The sequence below is a fragment of the Zonotrichia albicollis genome, chromosome 1 (genome assembly GCF_047830755.1).
Source record: "Zonotrichia albicollis isolate bZonAlb1 chromosome 1, bZonAlb1.hap1, whole genome shotgun sequence".
In the NCBI taxonomy this organism is placed as follows: domain Eukaryota; kingdom Metazoa; phylum Chordata; class Aves; order Passeriformes; family Passerellidae; genus Zonotrichia; species Zonotrichia albicollis.
Window position 1 is genome coordinate 49756246 of NC_133819.1, and position 21416 is coordinate 49777661.

The 21416-nt window shown below is 36.0% G+C and overlaps 1 protein-coding gene across 50 annotated transcripts in view; it reads left to right on the top strand.

Moving 5' to 3' along the window:
• CLASP2 (cytoplasmic linker associated protein 2) overlaps positions 1-21416 on the top strand; it is a 145794-nt gene that overhangs the window by 101657 nt on the left and 22721 nt on the right. For 9 of the 50 annotated variants that reach the window (XM_014266212.2, XM_074540817.1, XM_074540823.1 and 6 more), the window contains 11 exons: positions 2561-2587; positions 4464-4634; positions 5565-5672; positions 9346-9408; positions 10079-10185; positions 13512-13535; positions 13987-14231; positions 14782-14845; positions 19898-20061; positions 20776-20854; positions 21012-21062. In XM_014266212.2, coding sequence (XP_014121687.1) covers positions 2561-2587; positions 4464-4634; positions 5565-5672; positions 9346-9408; positions 10079-10185; positions 13512-13535; positions 13987-14231; positions 14782-14845; positions 19898-20061; positions 20776-20854; positions 21012-21062 — 1103 coding nt within the window. The remainder of the gene's footprint in view (positions 1-2560; positions 2588-4463; positions 4635-5564; positions 5673-9345; positions 9409-10078; positions 10186-13511; positions 13536-13986; positions 14232-14781; positions 14846-19897; positions 20062-20775; positions 20855-21011; positions 21063-21416) is intronic. The other 41 variants (XM_074540835.1, XM_074540854.1, XM_074540867.1 and 38 more) reach the window with 18 other exon arrangements.

Genomic DNA, 21416 nt, shown 5'->3' on the forward strand with positions numbered 1-21416 from the left:
TTTTTTTGTATTACAGCTCTTGCCTTCACTTAACTCTTCTTTGAGGAAAAAATGCTGACCCCTCACGTTACAATCAGTTACTGAGCTTGTGTTGAGTCAAAGGGTTAAAACAAGCAATTTAATGTGTGTCAGCTAATCCACAGTAATTTTCTCTGTGTCTTTAGTAACCACTGCAGATGTAGCCAAGCACTTGGTCATTAATTAAAAAGACCTGATTACCTCACACTCTTGGCTCTGGCTGACCTACAGCAATTCATCCACACATGTGATGTCTCCAACAGACATTTTCTGACTAAGCTCTCTAGCATTTTCAGATTCTTATCTTTTTCTGATTAGGTGAAATGCAACTAAATTAATGAAAAGAAGACAAATGCACAATAAAATTAAAATTAACTTCCCACTTGTATAAATTCTCAGATCTAATGTTCTAAAACAGTAAGTTTTGCCAGGTTTAAAATTTTCCATACAGTTATTTTGCTATCACTAACCGTATCCACTTTCTTTAATAAAACCCTTTAATAATTTGTTTAATAGCAGAAGCATTTGTCTTCATAGCAGTGACTGCATCTGTTGTAAATAGAATGATTTTAGAAGTCAAAAAACCGGGTAGTAGCTGGGTTTTTCCTGTTAGAGTACTTGCCATAATTTAATTTCCCAACAAGTACAGTTGGATCAAACCTGATCTAGTGTATGCAGGTTTTCTGAAATAAAGCTTTCAAACAATGTGTACAGATAAATGTAGCATACTAAAAATTCAGTGGAGTTACTACTGAAATTCCACTACTACTACTGAAATTCAGTAGAAGAAGTTCCCCTAAGGGCTTTGACAATACTCTAGTCCCAGAAATGTTGGTGAAATGAGAGCATTCAAACGAGTTGTTGGGACAAAAGTTCTGCAAAACTTGTTTTACAGATTGCAACACTGTACCATAAACAAAGAATATGTGAATAATTTAGGAGGGAGGGAAGGTAAAGTTCCTTCTAATCCCCTTTTCCCTTCTGTGAAAAGCTATAAGCAGTGTCTGTAACAATTTTTTCATTAGTTTTAGTAAAGTTTTGGAATTAAGCTTTTTTAAAATGCTTTTGCATTTTTAATAGCTTTGGTAAATTTGTAAAAAGCAAAGATGTTTGATAAATGTCTGAGGAAGGGGATAAATTTAGGTAGCAATATAATACTTTAGTGATGATCACTGTCATATAACATTAAATAAATCTGTATCCAGAGAAGCAGAATTAGGCCTTTCCAGTTTTTCTACTAATAATGACTGGGTTGGTTTTTTAAATTCATTTTTACACAGTATTAATGTCTAAAGAGATAAATTGAGATAACTAGATCTGACTACATGTGATGATGTGTGAAAATTAAATGCATGAATACATCTTTACAGCCTTTTATTACTACTTCTGTTCAGAACTGATTGCTTCAAATAGCTCATTATAACCTGTCAGTGGGGGAGAACAAGAATTCTGAGATGTTTTAAGGAAGATAAACAGGGCAAATACAAATGGACAGGCGAAGGAGAATTCTCAGGCACTGTATGCCAGCTATTTGGGTGATGCTTCTTTATGTGACTGAAAATTTTCACAGCATTGTGTGAAGTGTGATGCTTAATGTTTCCATACAGGGGATTGTTGTAGTTCCCCAGCTTATATAATGAGAGAATAGCTTCATACTAGATTTAAGCTATCTTTTTTTTTAAACCACTCTAGCACAGATGCTTTTGTTAATTTTTGGGTTGCAGCTATCTTTTGTTCAAAAATCATTTTATGAAAGACTTGCAAATTTGAATGCTTTTACCAAAAAATATTTTTTTAGGGTTTTAAAAGCCCTTTACTCTTCTATTTTTAAATTAACATAAAGTAAATGCCTTATTATTTTATTCTTACCTATGGAAAAAAAATGGTTACATTTTTTTCCTCTTCTTTCCAGTTTGATTGTCAGGTAATTTAACAGTTTCTGCTAAAATTGCATTACAGTTGACATTCAGAGAATTTCTGAATGGAAACAAATTCTTCCTTTTGTACTCAAGATTACTTTTAAAGAGGAAAACAAAGAATTCTATGCAAGTCTTTTCAGTTATGCCATTGTGAATTTGGTTTTTTTGTTTTGGTCATCCACCGCACCTGCAGCTCAGTTCCTTTACTGTTGTGTCTCAAAAAACAGTTTTGATCTCGTGTGTAATTTTTGTTCAGCTGTTGAACTTCTTGAGCCTTTTTGGCAATGTAATATTCTTTTCAAGTAATATCCAGGCTACAGTTTCATGCTTAATTGAAATTTAATTCTTCAGTGTTGAGTTGTTGATTAGAAAGCTGAAGAATTGTAATTTGCTTGTGCAGCTTTGCTTCATCTGCTTTGTACATAGCATATGAGTTTAATTCTTCAATTGTGGAAGCTACTTAATAGCACTGCTTTAGCATAACCCCCTTGTGGCTTTTTTCCTGTGTGAAATGACTAAAGCTTTCTTATTTCCATTTGCCATTCATTTTTTAATCTGCTCTGCTCCCTCCCTCTTCATGGATTATAAATCCCTACCCTAATCCTGCCTTTACACTTGTTCAGGATCACAGTCTGCTAACCCCATTGGTGGTAAGAGTCTACAGAATTTGTGTACACATCATTGTTTGATCACCTGTTTGACATGCCTCATTTAAGGACCCTATTCAGCAGAAATTCTGGCTGGCTTTTTTCCTTATGCTGCGCGTAAATTAATTGTGTAGAAAGCAGGAGAGATGAGATGGGTTTGTAATTTTGGGGTAGTGCCTTAGTAATCTTTGTTTCATCATTCAGCTCACTTAGATCTGCTGGTAGTGGTAATAGCGACAAGAGTATGCCAGTGCTGCTGTTGTCAGGCTGAATTCAGTTAGTTTACACTGCAGTGGTACACTTTGCAGGTCAGACTATAGAAAGATTAAATGAAGTTTTAGAACAAGTGGTTTCTGACCTATTGAAGAAAATGTACAAGTCTGCACCACAGTGAAACTTTCAACAATATTTTTAGTGCTTTAAAGAGTTACTAAACAGGAAGAAGGCATAGTAATATCAGTTCTAAGTTGAAATACCCTGATATGAAGGAACTGTCAAACCCTTAATTTTTGCACTTAACAGCAGTTTTATAGGCTTGCTTATTCTTTTGTTGCTATAGAAGTTGTGCTTGTTTTTTTCCAGGCTGCATAATAGTTTATTTATCATTTCTGCTGAATAGGCCTATAGTCTGGAAAAGGGATTTTGCTAAATAATCATTTCAAGTTTGAATTCAAACAATGAATCTGAAAGTACATGCATGGTACATTTTTTAGATTTCTCTCTTCCACCCAGCTTATGTTTTACTTTGTTTGGGATTTTATTTCTTTTCCCATATAGTCAAGCTGTAGTCAAACTTGTGTCTTTTTTTCCACATGTCTCATGAGAAGTAACCCATGAAATTCACTTGAAAAGTTGCATGTTGTCTGTAAATCTGATAGCATCACTGTGGTCATACAGTTACCTGATTTTATTTTAAGATTAATGAAGGGTTCAGATTTGTATGTAATTAGTCTTTGATTGAAATTCTGGTTTGCTTTTTATTTGGTCATATTTCTTGAATTGTATAGCTGGAAGCAATATATTAATGTCAGCTGGTGATATAAATTAGTTACAGCTAGGGAAGAATGAATTCTTTGCTAAAAACTTAGAACTTAAATGTTCTGTAACTGAAATATCAAAATTTAAGATAAGTGACCACCTTTTCTGGTAGTGATAACGTACCTGGAACATCTGTAGTACTTTGTACTATACAGTTTTAATTAACAGAAATTTAAGACACTTAAATATATCCTAGTCAGTTTTTTAGCTTGTTTAGAATTAATTGAAGGTTTTCTGTAATTTGTGGGGTAACCTCCACAGAAATGTGCATGAGTAATCTGTCTTCTGTCATATTTTATTTAATGTCAGAATAGTCCTTGAAGACACCATGCATTTAAAAGCAAGGGAGAAGATTTCAAATATTAGGAAAATCACATAATTAACTCTAACACTTGGTTGCATTGGAACAGCTGGGATAGTTATGAAATCCTAGTTTAAAATTTCTCCTTTTAGCTTTCCAACAGGTTTGTTTGTTTGCTTTTCTTTATTAATAGAAAATGTGGTTAGTGAGACCACATAGCTTAAAAAAAAAAAGAACACATTCATTTTAGGGACCGTGGAACTCTTGATAAAGTCCAAAATTAATAATTGTCGTTTCTTGAGCTCATGTAGTGCTAAATACATGTCAAGTGCTTCCTTGCATCAATAATTTTAACTACCTTGTATGCAGTACCGGAAGAACTCGGACCAAAGCATTCTATTTCATGTTTTTACCTTGTAAATTTTTCCTGATCATTTCAGTCTGCCACCACCTTCCTACTAACTTCAGGTATTATTTTCTTTTTAACCATGGTTATTTGTCCACTGTGGTGTTGCTAATATTGTTTCATTCTACCTTCAGCTGGCAGTAGATCTGGGTCTCCTGGAAGAGTTTTGACAACAACCACACTTTCCACTATGAACACAGGAGTTCAGAGAGTGTTGGTGAATCCTGCAGCTGCACAAAAACGGAGCAAAATCCCACGAAGTCAGGGATGCAGTAGAGAAGCTAGTCCTTCTAGGTTGTCAGTAGGTAAGAGTCACCAAATAACTCGTGGTTTCTTTATAGCCCTTCTTAAATTAAGTGCTGGATATCCACAGCTGCTGTTTAATTATAGGTGGATGAAAAAAACAGAATACATCCCAGAATGTGGCTGTTTTCTGAGACTAGTTTTCAATGCACAAGACAGTTGTTAACTGAAGCTGAAATTTGAGGTTTTTCTTGTCAGAATGTTATAGTTGTTATTTTCCTCACCTCCTCCTTCCTCCTTTCCTCACCTCACTTCCTTCTCTTTTTTTCCCTTCACACCCAAAATACCCATATCCTTTAAATGAAAGTGTAATACCATTTTGGAAATAAGTTCTTCATTACTTCATGTCTTCTGTGTATGTGTGTGCACATGTGTAAATGCTGTGGTGCTAAAAGGAAGGTTACATGTCTTCAGCCTCAGTATGATTTGATTACACTTTATTGCAAACAACATTATTGAAAGACATCTGTTGATTTGAATGGTGTTGATGCTGTTCTTCCTTTGTATTTTTGATTTTTATCTTAGCCACATAATTTTATTTTCCTTCTTTGTAAGGCTGTGGAGTTTTTCATTGGTGCTACTCTCGATTAACTTCATCATGAGCACAAATTCTGAATCATTACTCAATGTTGTTCATTTTTTCTCCATCCTTTCCAACGGGTCTTTCAACCATTCTGTGAAGAGTTAGTAAATTTCCATTTCAAGCTGTACAAAAAAATAATTTCATTGAACTGACCACACTTAGACTAACCCACCACAATCAAGAGAGTCTGTAAAAAAGGTTATGACTTAAAATGCGACATAATCATCAATGTCTTTTCTTAGAAACACGTCTTTGATCTTACTGCGGAACAGAATTGCATTAAAACTGCAACTTTTCTTATGTCTTCTCCCTTTGTGCCGCTGTTTGCCTGCACCCTGAATCATACTAGCGCGAGGCAGCCGCATTCCTCGGCCTAGTGTGAGTCAGGGCTGCAGCAGGGAGGCCAGCCGTGAAAGCAGCAGGGACACGAGCCCTGTCCGCTCTTTCCCGCCCCTGGGTAAGTACTCGGAGCCTCGTCGTGCATGGCTGTCCTGCCCCCTAACGAATCCGTGCCTCCTGCCTTTAGCTTCTAGCTGGCCACCGGCTTCTCCCTCCCTTTGGCTCTGCCCCCACTTACCCCATGGAGGACTGAGCAGTGTGTGAATGGGCTGCACACAGAAATACAGGCTTTGCTAGGCTCAGTCGGAAGTACCAAGTCTAGAAAGATGTGTGGTGCGCAGTGTCCGGATGCCATTTTGAAAAGACATTCCTGGTTTTGGGTACTTTTTTGAAATTGCATGTTTCTCTTTTCATTGCTTGGGTACTTGAGTGCAGTCAGCTGTTGCTCAAAATTTTCTACCTAGTCAATGAATTATTTTAGTGTATAAGGAGAAAATACACTTAATTATGTCCCTTCAGCCATAGTCAGCAGCTTATTTGTCTAACACAAATTGCAAGGTTTTGTAAGATTATCACTCTGTTTCTGAGATGTCAATGAGGTATAAGGATATTCGTTTATTATTACCTTAAGATGTTGGTTAAGGATTAGGGCAGGTTTTTGTCTCCATGTATTTTTGTCAAGGTTGCTACAAAGTTGCTAGTACATTTTGCTTAAAGTGCTTTTACATATTGGGTTTGTTGGTTGAGTTTTTGTTTTGCTTGTTTGGTAATATTTCTCTCTCTCAATTCAACTCTGTGCAATTGAATCTGAAACAGATCTCTTTTTGATCTTACCTTTGTCTGAAATAATCTTCAGTATCCATCTAATTTGCTTTGTTCAGTGTAGCTTACAGTTAAGGACTTCATAATACTAGCTATTAAACACAGTCTGAAAATAGTAAATCTCTGATTTCTATTTCAAATTGAGGCACCCTATTGTACTTGTACTCCTAATTAGCACTGGACATATGTTGTGGTCTGTTAGGGCTTCCTGCCAGGCATGGTTTTATTGGGAGAGTGCAGATTAATTGAGTGAAGGCTGTTTCAGTAACTAATGCTAGTTTGCCCAGATGCTGTTTAATTGGGAAATGATACTAAAAGTAGATGTTATGCAGGATCCATTGAGATAGCTGTATTTTTTTCTAAAACATGACTGGGAGATTGTGTTGAAGTACATATGTACCTTCTATTCTTTTAAAAACAAGGGTGTTTTCCAGAACTCTTGGTGCTTCTTTTGCTGCATTGCAGCTTGATTTGAATTACATGCATGCCAGATCAGGTTTACATTTTGTAACTGGTCAAATGCTTGCTATCTTAAGAAGTCTGTATTAGGCAATGCCATGAGATATTTGGGATAGATGCCACTGGAGGTTTTATTTTATATAGTTCAGTTTTGTAATTCAGATATCAAAACAAGTACTAGTGAAATAGGTGGAATTGTCCGGTAGCACAGAGAATGCAAAGTAATATGTATAGGAATCCAGCATTGGTTAAAAAAAAAAAAAGGAAATTATACTGGGAATGGGAATAAATGAAGATTTCTTTTAGCATGACTTTTTATTTGAATGATTTAAAATGTCATTCATTGCTTTGTTGGTACAAGTGAAAGATGAAATAAGGCAAATTCAGCTCTGTGTATCTAGAGGCAGTTTGACAGGGGGATGAATAGGGGAATGTAACTTGTATTGCCTCTCATTGTCAGCACAGAAATTTTTGCTTACAAACACAAATGAAATAGAATGGATTTTATCCCCCTTTAGGGTATAAAATGACCTAAATGCTGCATAATTGCTTCACTGTATTCATTGGTATGGAGTGTTTATGTAATCTCACATCTCAGTATAATGTTATAAACTGGGAGATAAGAGCCATTAAGAAGGAAGCGATTTTTAATTTATATAGAAGTGTCTACTTTTATTAAATAGTCAGTATTAAATATCAGACTAGTTTAATGTCCATATTTTAGCTAAGAAATCATTCATTTCATCTTAGTGTGAGTCCATTTGAACTCTTTGATTCATACTTTAAAAAAATGCAGCAGCAAAAGTAAATACTTGACAATTTCTGCAGTTTGAGGGCTACAAAGCATATTCTTGAAAATAAGTTTTGGAATGAGGTACATTTCACCCTATATATAGTGGTTTTTTTCACCGTCTTAAAAACTTGTCCAGCATATTTCAAATGTATGTAGGGATAGGAGTAATTTCAAGTTTCTTGCCAGAAGTTTGAATTTTTAGTTTTCAGTTGAACCTGTAATTTTCAGCGTTCACTGATGGAAAGTAAGGGGAGGGTTTCTCCCATTAATGCTTGTATTTATAGAGCTGTGATGTCTGTGTTGTGACATCCTCAGTCCTGTCTCCTTTTCCATGCTGAGATGCACTTTCTGAAGAACCAAGCATTCCATGAAGCATTAATTCCAAACTTCAATGCCCCAGCCAAGCATCTTCATGTAGAATTAGTTAGAAATAAAGTACATCACTGTACCTTATGTAAGGAGTGGAGAACTTAATGTGGAAAGACACAATGTTGTTTCTGGGATCTTTACAGGGCTTAGGGTGGTTGTGGAAGTGCACTCAGGTTAAAAGGTCCTTCCCAAAAGATCCTTCCCTGATCCATGGTTCACCTGTACATGATTCAAATCAGACTCTTGAATGGTCTTTGCTAATCAGAGAAAAGGATGATTAATTTGATTTGTCTGTTTGTGCTACTTTATATATCCAGAAAGAGTAAGATATGTGCTTTTACGGTTATTTGTTAAATTGTAAGATTTTATCTAGGAGTTTTGCCTTTGTGGGTGGACATTTGGGTTCAAGTTTAAATTGTCATTTATGTGGCAATAAAATTCTAACTTAAGTGAACTGAAGAAAAAAGTTGAGTTGTATAAAACATATCTAATTTAAAATTTGCTTGTTTTAAGAAAGAAAATACTAGCAATGGTGAGTCAGCTTCTTGAGAATCACTAAAAAAGCAGTTTTATACAAGTGCCATAAGGAGTGAGGTACTCAGTTTTATTCAGAAACCCTTAAGGATCTCCAGTTTCCCGTTGCCATAACTAAAGCATCGTAATGAGCTGTAGTAACTAACGTGTTTCAGCATCACATTTTATTCATTTAAATAAAATAGTAACTATATGAATTATAAATTGCATTGGTTGGCTTATGTTAAACTTTTAATTATAATTGGGTATTTTTAACTTCATTTTCATAGTGGTGAGTTTATGCTGAGGTTGAGTTGTCTGCAACATAGGCAAGAATTCAAGTGTGTACAAATTGTCAGCTGCCAGCACAGCAGGTTCATGCAGGAGGCACTTTTTGCAGATAATGTTTGATATGTGAGCTCTGGCTCTGACTGGAGCATGCAGAATTTAGTTAAGTCCACAATGCAAGACCAGTGTCAGTGGACTGATGCCTTTTCAGGTGTTTCTGATGATTCTGTTTGTGTGTATGTGTGTGTGTGCATGTGTCTGTGCACCTTTTCTTCTTTGAACTTAAACGTACTTGCTTTTACCCTGCTCTTAATCTTGTAAATTTAAAAAAAAATTATGCATGAAATGTCCAGTGTACATAAACCTATATAATCATATTTGGTATAATCAAAGAACTACTCTGAAGATTTTTGCTTCTGTTTAATATTCCGTTTCTTGTGCTTAAGCTGAATCTTTTTGATAAATACTCTCTTGTTCACCTGAGCAGCTATTGCAGCACTGTGATTCCCTGGTCATAGATAGGGTTTATCTAATCCTGTTATTGCAGCTTCCAGACATCACTCCAGATCCACTGGTGCCCTCTACGCTCCTGATGCTTATGGGGCCACAGGTGAAGGATGAGTACCTTTTGCTGTCATCTGTGCAGTCATCCTGGATTTTTTTTTCCCACCCACTTGGTTATTCTCATAGTTCAGTTTTAGAAAGCATTATTTATATTAATTTGAGTTTTGTGGTTTTAATAATCCAGATAGATGTGTTTATGTTGCTAGATGTCGTCTCCACCCTCATCCTCCAACGTTAATACTTTTTTTCCTTAACAACATTTTTTTACTTGCAGAAAAACTTTTTTTAGTTTTTTATGTTTTTAGTATTTGTAGAGCATTCTTTATGCATGTAGTTTTCTAATCAACAGTCTCAATAGCCTTCCTATTGTATTTGCTTTCTTTCTAAATGAAAACAAAAACCCAAAATGAAGAAGCCATTAATTTTTTGAAAAGCAAAACTTCTTGCAAATAAAACCATTGTTTCATAGGGTTTTTTCCATGTGATGTTGGAACAGAACGTTTGTAGGTGACTGGCTTTTTACTTGAATTCTTACTTTTGTCTCTGCCACTAAAGACTTCAGAATGGAAATGGTTATTTTATCCACTACATAACTTATTAAAAATGCTAAGCAAATGCTTTTCTTCTACTTGGGTTTTTATAAGTGAGTGTGATATTTACATCCCAGCTTTCTATTCTGATGGAATTCTTTGTGTTTATTTTTGTTGTTGTAACAGGTACTGGCTTTGGAATTAGTCAGTCGAGTAGATTATCGTCCTCAGTCAGTGCTATGAGAGTCCTGAACACAGGTTCTGACGTGGAAGAGGCAGTAGCAGATGCTTTGGTAAGAATCACACCCTTACCTTGTGTGGGTTACAGGCTCTTCAGGTGTTTGATTCCTGTACATTAGTATGCAGAAGAACTTGTAATTTACTGTTTTATTGGCTTCTCGGGGGGAAAAAAACCCAAAGAAACTGAGCTGGTGGTGGAGCTGCAAGTATTGGAATTTTCATTCCTTACAGAAGTGTTAACTTTTGAGAAGCATGCTTTTTTTCATGGCAGACGGGAAACAGTCTTGGTCTGTTGTGTTGGAGTAGCCTAAGGAGCCACTTGAGCATGGAGAACTAACCAGCAGTTTCTCACAACAGCCAGAAAAATTTCAGGATAGGTTGAAGGCTTGTTGGAGCTGGGAATGATGACAGCTAAAGCCCTCTGCTTACCAGAGGTCTGGGTGCCACTTAAAAGTTTTTCTGTCTGACAGCTGGTGAAATTGATGCTGAAGAGATAAAATGATGGCTGGGCAGCCAAGCCCCACACAGCCACTCTCTCTCTTCCACCACTGGTGTCAGAGAGAGGTAGAAGTCAGAGAACGTGTGGGTTGAGATAAAGACAGTTTAATATTGAAAGCAAAAGCCATGAACCCAGGCAGAGCCAAACAAGAAGTTGATTCAGTGCTTCCTATGGGCAGGCAGGTGTTCAGCCATCTCCAGCAGAGCAGGGCCCCATCACACACAGCAATGACTTTGAAAGACAAACACCATCACTCCAAACATCCCCCTCTTCCTCCTTTTCCCCTCCAGTTTATATACTGAGCATGATGTCACATGGTCTGGAATGTCCCTTTGGTCAGTTTGGGTCACCTGTCCTGGCTGTGTCTCCTCCCAGTGTCCCATTCACCCCCAGCTTCCTGGCCAGTGCGGCAGTGGGAAAAGCAGAAAAGGTCTCAGCTCTGTGTGAGCCCTGCTCAGCAATAACAGAACATCTCTATATTACCAACCCTGTGTTCAGCACAAATCCAGAACACAGCCCCACACCAGGCACTGTCAGGAAAATTAACTCTAGCTCAGCCAAAACCAGCACAGCAGGTAGCATCTCATAAGTTTAGTTTTTATTTTCCTTTGTCTTCAAAATGTTACACTGAGTTAAAACTGGTTATTCTCTTTTTAAGCTGTATTGTTCTTTAATAAGGTGGCTGTGACTCCTCTGCCTTCCTGCCCCTGTAAGCCAAAGTGAACACATGATGTATGTTGCTATTCTGATATTTACATCAGCAAGCTGAAATCCTCGGTTAAAGTCCTAATGCTATGAATCAGATACATTTTTATCAATTATTGTATGCTCTTTGCATCTCAATAAATACTTGTATGTATCTGTTTTCTAGTTACCAGAATGCTTTAGTGGGATGGTTATTTCTCTCGTTTAAGAAAAACTGTTATTTTAAAAGTTAGTAAAAAACTACAAATTAGACTCTAAATTACAGTCAGATATAACTCAATAGAGAGAAACAAAATTTGAAACTCTGAAGAACTCTGTAATATTCTTAGTATGACTATTGATTTCTTAGTTAATACTTCTTTCTTGACATACTAGTTTGCAATTTATGCGCCTTCACTGGCGTACAGATCAGAATATCTGTGAAATCTTGCATAAGAAATCATGGTGAAGTGAGTGCATTTGAGTGCATTTCCCCTGTCTGTTATTACAAACTTGCTAAATGTTTTCAGCATTAATGATGGTTTGTAAACTGGAATTCAGTCTGGATTTTGGAATAGGGAGCAATAGAAAAACAGTCTATGGAACATGCAAATTTTTTTGGCTGTAACTGGAAAGCATGCGCTATGATCCTTTTCACACAAATGCATCACTAAGAGGATCTTCAGTACTTTTAGCAGCCTCCTAGTTTTCAAATTTGCTGGGCAAATTATCTAGTAAGAGTAGAAGTTGAGGAGAAAATCATGTTTCCATGACTGCTCATGAGGCTTTAATATGTCCTGCTTTGTTGAAGCAATAAAGCTTCTTCAGAGAAATGATGCTGCTAGAAATGTTAGAGGAAAATGAGTTAGTATATTTTAACTAGAGTCTGACATTACAAAGAAGGATCAAGAGCAGCATAATTTTATTATTGTAGCACTTGCATGCCTGGTTCCTTGCCATGGTCTAGATGGTACAGGTTGTCTGTACAAATGGCTCCATGTAGATGGAAGTCTGGTAATAAACACTGTTATTGTTTTACCATAGACTGAAGATTCACACTCATAGTGGCATTTTTAAATGGTGGAATGTAGAGTCCTGTCATACGTAATATAAATTCAGATATATTCCAGATTGTGTTTCTCTGTTTTATTTTATGAAAAATACTTGGCCAATTTTAGTGGTGGTGAAGCCAAAGAGGTGTCAGTCTTCTGCCTAAGATCTCTTTTGAATATTGCTATATAAAATGCAGCAATAATGGAAGTCATTCCATATTTTTTGTCTTTTACTTTAGTACCATCTTTGGCATTTCAGATTCATTTACTGAAAAGTTGTTTTATTTTTGCCTTATGGTGTCTCTTTTCCAAAACACTTAACATCTCTGTGATTTTTCCCTTCAGTTATTCTCTTGCACATGTATGTATGCTCGTTCTGTTGACAATAAGCCTGCTTGTTACCTGTTGTATTGATTAGTATTGTGATATCCTTTAAGTTATTCCATGGTTAAAATGAGAGCCCTGTGCAAATTGCAGTGGTAATTAAGGGGAAAACGATCACTTATACTACTGCTTCTTTGAGTATTCTTTGAGTATGTAATGTAACTGAGTTTTTAAATGCTGACTTCAGCTCCAGAGTTTGAATGGCAAGAGCTGTTTTGCAGAGGTGTGTGGGTTTTTTTTCATTTTAGGATAAATAGCTTTTCTTTGTCCCTTCTGATCTTTGGTCTGTTGTGTTTTGTTTTGTTGGCTTGCTTTTTATTTTAGGAAATTTGGAATTTTGCGTTATGTAATCAATTTTTTTTTGTGGAACATTGACTGTTATTACTGCAGTGACAAAATTTAGATATTAAATAGTTCAAATCAAGGTTTGGTCCTTAACTTAAAGTTGATTGTAAAATAAAAATTGCCTGCATGCGTTAAGCTAATGTGTTCATGCTCAAATATCACCACAATATGACACAAAGATTTTCAGAGAGAAGTCTTTGTGAACAACCTGCTCATGATATGTAATATTTTACTGGAAATGGAAACTTAGCAAACTATCTTGACAGTGTGCTAATCAGACACAGAGAGCTAAGAACCAAATTTACAGTAAGACTATATATTGTCCAGTGGCAGGAAGTTTATTACTCACAGTGCTGCTATGCCTTACCTTCCTGTTCTCAATTTCTGTTTCTTTTCAATAATTTACTGCTAACAGCTCTTAGGAGACATACGGACTAAGGTATAGAAACTATTTTTCTTCTTTAATGGTTTAATATTTTGATATTAACATGTTTGATACAAAATTAATTAAAATGTCAGAATTTGTGTAGACCTCTGATTCTTAAATTCTGTAATGTATATAAAGCTATGAAGTGAAATAACTAACTTGCAACAATCTTTTGTCATCCCATTATGCAATTTTGTGGGTTCTTGAAAAGGACCTAAAGTTAAATGTTTCCTCAAACGTATGTCTTCTCTGCGTTTGGTTTATGTTTGGAACATTATGTAAGCCATAATTCAGAATATTTTCATTAACTTGGTTTGACCTGCTGAATGGTTGGAGCCATTTGTCACTGCAGGGAGTAGGGGTCACACCAGTTATTGAAACTGTTGGCCTTATGCCCCCCTATGGGTATGTTGTATTATCCCTCTGAGGATCAGTGCTGATCTGGGCTGTCTCTGTACAATAGAAGAAGCCCGTGCGAAGAAGATACGAATCGTACGGGATGTACTCAGATGATGATGCCAACAGTGATGCATCAAGTGCCTGTTCAGAAAGGTCCTACAGCTCCAGGAACGGGAGCATCCCCACCTACATGAGGCAGACAGAAGATGTGGCTGAGGTCCTGAACCGCTGTGCCAGCACCAACTGGTCAGAGAGGAAAGAAGGCCTTCTAGGCCTGCAGAACTTGCTAAAGAACCAGAGAACTCTAAGGTAGGACGGCATCTCAGTAGAGAAACATCTTGTTTCAGTGTTGGTGGGAGGCAGGGGAGAGGGAAGGCAGAGTGTGTCTTTGAGAGTAAGGTGGGGGAAGGAGCAAGGAAGCTTTTCTCACTTCTGGCTACTAGTGTATGTTGATATACTAGTGGATGTAGGGAATACACAATTGAGAATTATTGCCATACAGAGTGTTCGTAAGATGCTTCCATCTACTATCAAAAGAAGGCCTTTTTTATTATTACTATAATTTTGGGGTTATTTATTCAGAAGAAATAGTTTACTACTCACTACTAAGAACACCTGTTTTAGTATCTGCACTGTTACAAAAATATGGTATAATACATGAGACAGTTTAAAAGACATTTGAAGAGGTTTGAAGTCTCGTTTTAGATGAAATTTATTACATTTTTATCCATGTCTCAAACAAAACATAATTTACTAGATTATTTGATTCAAGATTTACTAGTGATTTCACTGATTGCTATGCATTAGTGTTCTAGCAGAACTGGCAGGGGAGTTGACTAATGTATTGTCATTTTGACAGTCGTGTTGAGCTGAAAAGATTGTGTGAGATCTTCACAAGAATGTTTGCTGATCCTCACAGTAAGGTATGTGTAGGTTTTTCTTATTTTCAATAAATTTCTGAAAACATAAATTAAAAGAAAGGCAGTTATGGTAAATTACATCAGTGATATTTGCATATGTAAAATTTCCCAAGCAAAAGTAGTAAAGTAGGTATCAGATGTCAATTAATTTAATTTGAAGTTTTGAACAAGATAATTTTCCACCCTTTTTCTGCAGGATCATGGAAATAAAGTGAAGGTCAATGTCATATAAAATGCATTGAAGTAGTTCAGGAGTTTGTGCTGAAAATCTGTGTTTTCAAGAGGTTGTTTTTTACAGAGGCCACTTCAACATAAGTATAGATTTTCTCTCAATGAGAAGAAAAGCCTCTGCAGTAATTTAAGTTACAAATTAAGTTGTCTGACTAAATCATACATAATCAGATAAACTATGCCAAACGTGTACTTATTTATTTTCTAGGACATTGTGTATTATCATGATGTTTTCCATGAATTTTGTAGATAGGGCTGGCAGTTGAGACTGGTGAAAAATTTTTACATACTTTTTTAAATATTCCATTAGGAGACTATACTTTTGGTTAAAAGAAAATGTGATGGTTTATTCACTTCTACTTGGGTAATGACTCAGTATGGATGATATACCAAAGAAAATAATGCTTCTGTTTCCTAAGACAATTAAAATCTTTTTGAGTTCCTTTTCATGATAGTATTTTTACAATTTTTGTGGGAAGTGGGTTACTAGTACAGCTCGATTAAACATCGCAGTTTCTCATAGCAGAAGGAATGCAGGTAAGGAAGGAGCCCGATAAATGTAATAATATATAAAAACTACCTAACTTTATATTTTATTTAATCATAGGCTTGTTTGGATGAAGTGGTATCTTTTATGTTGAGTATAACGTGTCCCACTTTGTGTCAGTATTTCAGAATTGATAAAATTGTAAAGATGAATTCATAATAGGGTATTATTTTAGGAGTAGTGACTTTTTCCAGAAGAATCCTGAAAAACTACTTTGATTATGCAATACATTTTACACGTTTTGAAAAGGATGTAAAATTCTTTATTATTGCTGCAATGGAAAATTAAATTCAGAGTGATAAGAGGTCTTGACAGGTTAACTTCAGTGTTCATCTGTCCTCTTTATTTTTCCTGATGTAAAAAGTGAGAGCTGCTATCTCTGACCCATGTGTTTTGGAAATAACTTGCACTGCTGATAGCAATGTGGTTCTAAAGTTGATCACATACTGCAGAAATTCAGAAGAAAAGACTAAACCAAGTAGTTAAAAAGAAAAAAAAATACATAAAAAGTCAAAGCAGAGGAAAGAATATTAAATATTGCAATATTGCTGGAATATTTACTTTTTAAACGAAGTAATTACCAAATTGTTAATAGCAGCTTGGTTTAATTGTGCTTGTTCTGTGGTTATTAGTATTGCAGCAATGCATGTGTCAGAGCTAGAAGAGCATTTTACTTTTTAAATAAGACTTTGAAAATGTTATGTTGACTTGTTCTAGTTGATTGTTGTGTTCACAGGCCACTGTGATATGAAATAATGTAGCTTCAAGAAAATTTGGCCTGTGTTGTAACCTGTGGTACAGCTGTTCCAGTCCCTGAAACCTTGCCTGCTTTTTAATATTGCAAAACTATTAATAGTTATCAATATGTTATCAGGAGAGCCCTTTAAATATAAGAGTTCATGAGCTGTGATTTTTTTTTTAATCACACATATACACCTACATAAATCTCATCTTAGACTCTACTCAAGTGTCTGTAGGAATTACTCTGTCATCACTTTTGTGGAATTTTATAAGGTTCACTTTAACATGATATCTGAATGGAGGGAATTACATAGAATAAGAGTCATAATATTTGGAGGAGAAAATGGGAGAATGACTTAAAGGACGTGCCAAGTGCTTATTTTAAAATTAAATTGGGTATCCCAATAAAATTACTTAAATTTGTCATAAAAGTTTTGAAGTACCGTTTTTGTTTTATTTTGGTTTATATTCCATACAGGAACGTCGTATTGATGGCCACTAATTTGTGTGTTTTTATCTTTTTCCCTTTTTTGTTGTTTGTTTTGTTCTGTTCTGTTTTCGTTTCGTTTTGCATGCTGTCCCCTGTGTTGGAACTCTCTTTAGAGAGTAAGTTGGTTCAGTATTTGTTGGAAGCCTAACCTTACTTTGCATGAATGTGCAATTAACCCCTTTTCTCTATTTTTCTTCCCCAAAGAGTTCATGCAGTGTCAAGCCTTTTGCAATCATAAAATGCTATAAACAATTAGTAAAATGTGTGGTAAAGTTTCGAGATGTGCTTTATCTACTAATTAACTGACATGGTTTGGTTATGCATTCCTGCTTTGTATTGTGGTGGTTGGCACATCTGAAATAATTCACTTTAGAGGTAGAACACTTATAATTATTTCCATATCTGTTTATTTTTGTCCACTGTCAAATTATTATGACTTCAACTTTAGATGGTTGATTTCAGTATTTTAGTTTGCATCATAAGAACAGAAAGTGCAGTTTTTGCAGTATCCACATACATTCTTCAACTTATAGGTGCTTGAGTTCCATTTTCCATTCCAAATTCATCCTTTACCTTAGATGCTCTTTCAGCCTTCTTAAATTCTTCATGCTGAGACAAAATGATATGTTGAGAATTTTTTTTTAACGCAGCAAAATTACTTGACTTATTTTTGTCTAAACATTCTCTGTAGTAAATCTAAAATGAAACAAAGCTGAGTCCTCAATTACGTGTATTTTTAACAGCTAAAACATGAGCACAGGATCTTCAGAGTACTTTAGCCTTAGTGAATCATAATTCACTTTATAATGATTTCAGTTTAGGCCACTTTACATGTTTGAAGTGTCATAAGAAGTCTGTATTACTCCATCAAGTCAGAGCTTGTAAGCAGTTTGTTTGGCTGCCATGTTTTAATGGAAAAGCCATATGTGTCAGTGTCTGCAAACTCAAAGAAACAGGTGCAGATTTAAATTCTGCTGTGTAGTTCAATTTGAAGGATTTTGTGAGACCCCCCCACCACCACACACACACACACACACACAGTGTAATCTTTATAGCACCAGAATTTGTTTGCCTAAGTATATTTTTCCCTTACTTTAGGGCTGCGAAAGCCAAAGACTACATATTACAAAATAAAATTACTTATTGGTTTCGTTTTGCCGCTGTCCTTTTACTGTGGCTACTGCTTGTAGCCACAAAATTCTGTATAGTTTTAGTTTAACCTGAGACAGAAGATGTTTCCAGTCTTGCACATAAAGTCTTGTCCCACTACTGGTGGGGTAATTTTGAAACCTCTAACTTGAACATACATCTACACAGACAGCACAGAAGTTGGCAATTTTTTTTCACAATTTTTAACATACTTTGTCCCAAAAGCAAAATTAATTGAAGTAGCTATTCCTGATGGGCTTTATCTTGAGTAGGAATTTGTGTTGTTTTCTTTCTAACACAGATTTTCAGTATTTAAGATATCTACTAAAAATTTTTCCCAAGTCTCCAGTAGATTCTGAAAGAGTCATAAAATACCTGGTTAAAAGGGAACCTCAAGGATGATCTGGTCCAGCCTTTCCTGATAAAATGAATCCGAATCTATTTTTTATTTCTAGAGTAAATTTGGAGGCACTACTTTAAGAGATATATGTGTGGAATTTTTCTGCTTTATGGTGTGAGTTTGCTTTCCCTGACTTGGTGATTGTCATGAAAAGCGATTGAATTTCCTCAGCAAAGAAGGTGTGCAGCAGCCTATGCCAGCTCCTCCTGACTTGCATCAGTGCTGTGGAAGAAAGTCCATGGCCTAGAGTGTGCAGTTTCCCTGGCCTAGAGTGTGCAGCTGTGTGAGGTGTGGTCACAATTTGGGGTTTTCCACTCTCAGAGAAGCAGCAGAATTTGGCCTAATGGCAAGGCAGGTCAGCTGCAGGAACATGTGGGTTCCAGCCCTTGCGCTGCACCAGCTCCTCTAGCCTTGCATACATGCCATAAACACTCAGCAGGCAATATCTGCCCACCCCTCTATGCACCACAGCAATGCTGCTGTACCCAGCTCTGTGCTGGAGTGTGTATTGTGAAGGAACTTTTTTCAGCTCAAACACCCATTTTTCTTGTCAGAGAAACAGGAGACCCATGGGCCACAGAAGTATAGAGTGTATACACCCTGATTTCACTCTTAGGTCTGGAAAAAGCTTAAAACAAGTCAGATATATTAAAAGAGCTCTTTAAACAAAGTTACCGATTTGTCACACCCTCCCTTCCCTCCAAAAAGAGCCCTTCTTCCTGGTGTGAGTCCAATTAAAAAATACATGGTTTTGGTTCTTTTGGTTTTGTTGTTTTGGGTTTTTTTTTACCTACTGCAGTCTTTTCAACATTATTTGTTGAAAAGAAGACAATGGATATTATGTTTTCAAAAAAAATGAAAGTACTTCTGTGTTTTAAACACCTGCCAATCTGAAATCTATTGTGGCTTTTTTTCCCTACTGTGGTGAATAATTTTGTGTTGGGATACCTGTGATAGTAGAAGGAGCTTGTTCTGTTCTATACACATTATCTGTGAAGGAAAGGGACAGCTGTCCTCATTTTGCAGTAATTAATAATGCAGATATTTAAAATTAATGTTTTGCTAAAGAACTAGCAGCTTTTTTGGTTTTAAAAAGAAAGTGGTTTTGTAGTCTTTGAGGCATATGACAAATCAACTTAATGATAGAGCTTGAGAGGGTAAAAAATCAAGTTTTACTGGAAAAATTGAGGTTGCGCCAGCCATCACAGTAAGCATTCCTTTTCTTGACGAAACTGCATGGAATACCTAATTGTCAAACTTCTACAGAAGTCAGCTAACATTTCCAAAGTACTCTTATATCAAAATCCGATGAAAAAGCAAGGCAGATTTCTTTCTTTTCCTTCCTTTTTTTCTTTTTTTCCCGCTTGGCTGCAAAACACTGCCTTTCTCTGCCTCTGATTCCCTTACTGCTTTCTTCGTTTGTAAGTTCGGCATACGTCAGTGTCGCTTCCTCTTTTGCCCCATCCTACCCTCTTTCCATCTTCTTCTGCCTTGTAGGTGTTCAGTATGTTTTTGGAGACCCTGGTCGACTTCATCCAGGTCCATAAAGAAGATCTGCAGGACTGGCTGTTTGTACTGCTGACGCAGCTGTTGAAAAAAATGGGTGCTGATTTGCTTGGGTCTGTACAAGCAAAAGTTCAGAAGGCACTTGATGTCACAAGGTAATGAGCACTTTAAAAAGTAATAGTAACATATTTGTTACCTATTTTCAAGGGTTTTGCTGCTTTTATTTTTTTTTGTGTGCTGTTTGATTTCTGGAAAAATGGACAGCTCATAGCAGATCTTGAAACTTGAGTAAACCTTATTGCTTCAGCATTTTGGTTTCGTGAAATGACTCCTAATTCAAAGGGTTCGAGTCCTCAGTGCTGAACAATTAATATGATACCACTTACCTGATTCCAAAATGTGTACTTGAACCATGTATGTTTGTTGTCTCACCTTGTATTCAGTGATGTAGAAATTGTGTTTGCACTTGTTTATTTTGCTGTGAAAGTTTCACTGGAATATTCATCTCTGCATCAGCATTGACTTTTAAGGAGTTATGATAATAATGGATTTGCTTTCTGTCTTCCCTTTCTTCTCACCAGACTTCACTAATAGCCTGATTTAGAATCAGAATTCTAGCATATCATTATTATATCATTCCACATTACTAGCATTATCTGTTCTAGCTGTAATTGCTTCATAGGAGGAATTCCATAAATCTTATCCTTTACATGCTAGGTAAATGTTTCTAAAAGGTCAGATACAGTGGCAACTGATAGCAGTTTAGCTGGTAGCAGCCTTACTAAGAAGGGTGAGAGCTTATGTGGTGCCTCTCAGCAGTTCTTAAAAGAAAATTTAATGTAACTTAACATTTTTTTGTTTGTTTACAGGGAATCTTTTCCAAATGACCTCCAGTTCAGTATTTTAATGAGATTTACTGTTGACCAGACCCAAACACCTAGTCTGAAGGTAAGACTTATTAGGCTTGCTTTGCAGACAGAAATTATCATTAATAGAAGTTTACTTGTCTTAATTTTTTAATTTGGATTGTTATTTTTGTTTTATGTAAAAACAAAGAAAAAGAAAAGGTTTTCAATTAGTGGATTTTGTTTTTATAAACTTTCAGACAGTCAAGCCAGCACTGCAGGACCAGCTTCGCTCTTTTTGGAGCTCAAAGGTTTTTGTCTGAATTACTGTCTTTATTCTTAACCCTATGTGAAACTCTTACAGTGTTACCAATAATTTGTATTTGAATGCATTGTATGCTGCTACTAACCTTTGCGAGAAACTTGAAGCATGCAGATGCTCAGTTTTAAACATGACACTAGTATGAAAATGTTTGCTGCAAGAGAGATCTAATAAAAACACAGTACAGTAAAAATGAGCAACAAAAATGTGGCTGCCTAACATCAAGCTGGTTATGCAAACTCACTCTATCAAATCTTTCCTAATTTTATGTTTGTGATTTCCCATACTTTTTTCCCTAGTTCATATATATTTTTTCCTGTGTTCAGCCTGATAGGCCTTGAGT